Genomic DNA, 4,235 nt, shown 5'->3' on the forward strand with positions numbered 1-4,235 from the left:
GATGCTAAAATGAAAGCTATAAATTGAGCCTTAAAAGCCATTTGCAGTAACTCCGTGACTTTGGAAAATCTGTCTTTAAGAAGTCTAAAAACAGCTCAGAAGTGAGAACGTTATTCATTCACTTTACTCCTTTATTATAGGGTGTATACACGTTTGTATATTTGAGTCTCTGTGTGTGAATCTCTGTCTCTTAACTTCCAGAAGGTAATATAAACCAGTCAAAGCGAGTGAACGAAATCCCCCACTTACGAGGTTGCTCCTTGCCTCTGCTCATGACACGGGGGTCTCTACAGGTGTTGAGTTCTCTTTGTTCTGCTTCACAGCTGCTCTGACTTTCAAGTGCCTGGGAGATCAATGGCCTGTGTACTGCCGAGTGATACGTGAGAAGAACCTATGTCAGGACATGCGGTGGTACCAGCGCTGCTGTGAGACGTGCAGGGACTTCTATGCCCAAAAGCTGCAGCAGAAGAGTTGACCTCTAGCAGGCTGGCTGGCTCATAGCTCTTTGTTACATTATTTATAAACACACACACTAGCATGTTTTTCAGACCAAATATTATCAGATTACATATAATTTAATCAAATTAATTTATTTTGAGGCCTACCAAACCTCCAATATGGTGTTTGTTTTGGTAATACAAACATTTTGATTTATACTATATGGCTTCATAAGTAATTTTATATGAATAAGTTGGATCCAGTTACCAGAATAAAAAGAAAAAGGAAAAAAAAACTAAGAACATTAGGCTTTAAAAAAATTTTTAAGTTAGGGCTCTCTCTAAGGTGCTACTCTCTCCCCAACAATACTATTGAGTTATACAGAATGTATACTGATTTAGCGTAATAGTTTAGCTATCTGTGGAGAGAAATCACTTTTGTGTTTTGATGTCCTGATGCAGAACTAGCCCATTTTCTGTAATCTGCAGGAGATGTGTAAACGTAACAAACCTCGTGGTACTGAACAGGTTTTTAGAGAATGTATTATGAATTTGGTTCAGATTTAGAGACATCCATAGGAAAAAATTCTACTGTAATTATAATCTTATTTTAATAATGGAAAGGAAAAAAGTCAAAATAGAGACTTTGATCACGTTCATGAAAATGTGCTTGAACACAAGTATTGTAACAATGAAACACTGTAATGACTTACACTGAATCACCATTGCACTGTTGATATAGTGTAGAGAAACCGTTATAGAAATGGTAACATCCTACAAAAATGTGTATTATTTTAACATGTTGTCATTAGATTTTAGCTTTTTAAAAAATAGTTTGAACAAAGAAAGCATTGATCCATCCATTTCCTTGTATCTTTTTAGCAGATTTTAAAAGAGTATAGTTCTTAGCCTCGCGAATCATGAGAAAATTTACTAAATATTTTTCAGCCTTTTCCCTAGAAACGAGGAAAAACAAAAAGCTGATAATACTGTGGTAGTTTCATTGTGTTTTTTCTTTTTAAAAATTAAAAAGTTTTGCAATTCTGTGAAACGTTAAAAAACCAGCTTAAATTTTTCTTGTGAGAAAATATTGTACATGATTCACATGATTTCTTAGATTTTTCAATAAAATATGTGAAATTTCCTGTTGGGAGGCAATTCTTCATAGGTTTCATATTTCCACACTGTCTGCTTTTGTTCTGGAATACCTTCTAAGGGATGTTTGTATAGTGAACAGCCTTGGAAGATAAAGTTAGTGTCTCTCTTGGGAGCAGAGGGGCAGACATGCTCATTTCCCATTATATGAGTTTCGGATTCCTTAAGTTGGGGTCCCTCACCTGTCATACAATCCACTGAACGTGCAGGTATCATCTGGCCTTCTTCATGTCTAGTGGCTTCCACTGGCATGACTGCTGTAAAAGCCCTCATTCTGCAGATTATGGAACCAACAAGGAGAAGAGGGGGTTTTGCCAGTTTCTAGGGTTTTTTTTTTTTTAAAATTAATTTATTGGGATAACGCTGGTTAATAACATTATATAAATTTCGGGTGTACAACTTTATAATATGACATCTGTATCCTCTATTGTGTGTTCACTACCCAGAGTCTCCTGAGAATATCTATTTCAAGTTTACCTTCCAGAATTAGGAAAATGGCAGTGGTGTAGTTCCAGGGGCTCTTGGGTCTACTGTGAGACAGATTTAAGCCAAAGCCTGATTAAACTGTCTGACTTTCATAAGCTCTTGTTCTGACTATGGGACCACAATGGCAATGTAGGGTCACCAGGAATTAGTTTAGAGCTGGCAATCTAGTAATCATCAAAAAGTCTGATTATTTCTTTTTCCCCAAGATGCAGTTCCCATCAGGAAAGACTAGAATATAGATTAACAATCTGAATTTTGGACAGGGTAGCAGGAACCTTCCTCAACGAGATGTAACCTCTCCTTCATTCAAGGAGCTCTGGATCTGTGAACCGGCTCTCATTTGGAACTTGATCAAGAAATGTAATTCCCTGCCGTGGTGAGTCAAATCAGACTTCTCTCCACTAAGTCTAGAGATTTAACGCTTATACCAATGAAGTAAGACTTTCTAGAATGCCCATCTATTTCAGTTCTAGGACTCCAGGATCAATTAGCCCAAACTAAAAATCTTTGCAGGTCAAACCATTTCCTTTACCCCTTTGACTCTACTGCCCCTTATGGTAACCATGCTCACCTGGCCTCTGGCAATGAAATGCAGCCATTTGGTTCCTGCCCTTAAAGAATTTTATGTTCTTGTTAAATTTAAGAAGCTCAGTTCTATGGCAGCGTTTCCCAATGTTATTCATGGTGTTCAGAGGATAGCTACTACAGAGTTCTTTAAGGACTCCAACGCTATCTTCACCAATGTATTTTTCAAAGCCTTGGTAAAGGGAATGCCCTCTAGACACTCTTTGAGGATGTATAACAGGTGGGTGAGCCCATCTATCGTTTAAAGCCAATCTCTCCAAACTTCACTCAGTATAGGCCACCATTGCACCTGGTTTTCAGATGAATTGTTAGAATTACTCTGAGCCATAAGAACTAACACAATTAATCCAGAATCTCTGCTTAGTAATTTCCTTAGGGTAATTTGACATTGTATTCCTTCCACCCTAATATAACACTCTGAAGAAACATATGCTTTGGATTTTAGTAAATATGAATTAGTGAAATCTTGTAATTCCTTTGGCATGTATGATACCACCTCACAAGTCACACATTTTGCCTGGCCCTCTCGAATTTTCTGGGACTCGAATCTGGATGTAGAATTAGAGGACATGACAGATAGTGGAACATCAGCAGTTGAGTTAAAAAGGTTTTATTTTTAAGATAGTCATGCAAGTTTTCTGGCTCCCAACTTAGACCTCGAGCTGTGACTTTATTCTCTTTCTCTAAGCTCCCCAGCCTTTTTAGAAGCAATGAATCAACCTCATAGACATGATTCTCTTTGTTTCTATGAAAAAGTCCTAATGCAGCAGGCACTTGGTAACTCAGAGCCTTGCTTACTATAGGTGAGAATTTAAATAACTATTTTGCGACTGTATGCCGTGGACGACCATGGTCCCACTTACTACTGGAAACAGGGTCAGTAATGCCTTTTAAGTCTAGTCAGATCAGAGAACTAATTCCAGATTCCAGTTTTAAAATTCTGTTCTTGTACCAGCAATTGTCATGGTTCCATCAGCAGAAGAGCATTGGAGTCTTGTGGGATCACGGATTTGAATTCACACACTAGAGGAGGAGCTGGGAAAGGTCCATAATGGGAGTTGGAGGATCGGAGAGGGTCACCAACCAATTTAAGCCACCAGGCACCTCCAGGCAAGTATGACTGTGAAAGCTTAATTTGTTAAGATGCCTATGGGATGCTGTTGCTTCTGTAAAGCTTCCTCCTCTGTAGGTCCACATCTGGTAGTGGATCTGAGTTTGCTGTTGGTCAACAGGACCAACAGTTGGAAAGAAGAAATGGGCATGGAGCACAAGAGAACAAAGGCAACCTGGAACCTGCCAGGCACCTATGCCTCTGTCTGTCACTGCATCTGACTGCAAGAAGGCTTTCAGATTAATGGATGTTGCTTCCGTTTTGCCTTTCGAATCTCATGCAGGGTTCTCTTTTGGCCAAGTCAATCCAGAATCACACAGAGAAGGGAATTCGGGGAAATATAGTTTGCTTTTTAGCTTTAGATGACTACTATGACTTTAATTTTTTTTAGTTTGCTTTGTATCAAAGTCAACCACTATACCTATTAAATCTCACAGCAACCTTGTAAGATACTGTTAATA

General features: G+C 38.5%; 1 protein-coding gene across 1 annotated transcript in view; it reads left to right on the forward strand.

The window, feature by feature from the left end:
• ADAMTS19 (ADAM metallopeptidase with thrombospondin type 1 motif 19) overlaps nucleotides 1–1,825 on the forward strand; it is a 223,829-nt gene extending 222,004 nt beyond the window's left edge. The window contains exon 23 of the mRNA XM_011362252.2: nucleotides 324–1,825. Coding sequence (XP_011360554.2) covers nucleotides 324–475 — 152 coding nt within the window. The 3' untranslated portion in view covers nucleotides 476–1,825. The remainder of the gene's footprint in view (nucleotides 1–323) is intronic.
• Nucleotides 1,826–4,235: the final 2,410 nt, after the last annotated feature.

This window comes from Pteropus vampyrus, unplaced genomic scaffold, assembly GCF_000151845.1.
Source record: "Pteropus vampyrus isolate Shadow unplaced genomic scaffold, Pvam_2.0 Scaffold74, whole genome shotgun sequence".
Classification (NCBI taxonomy): domain Eukaryota; kingdom Metazoa; phylum Chordata; class Mammalia; order Chiroptera; family Pteropodidae; genus Pteropus; species Pteropus vampyrus.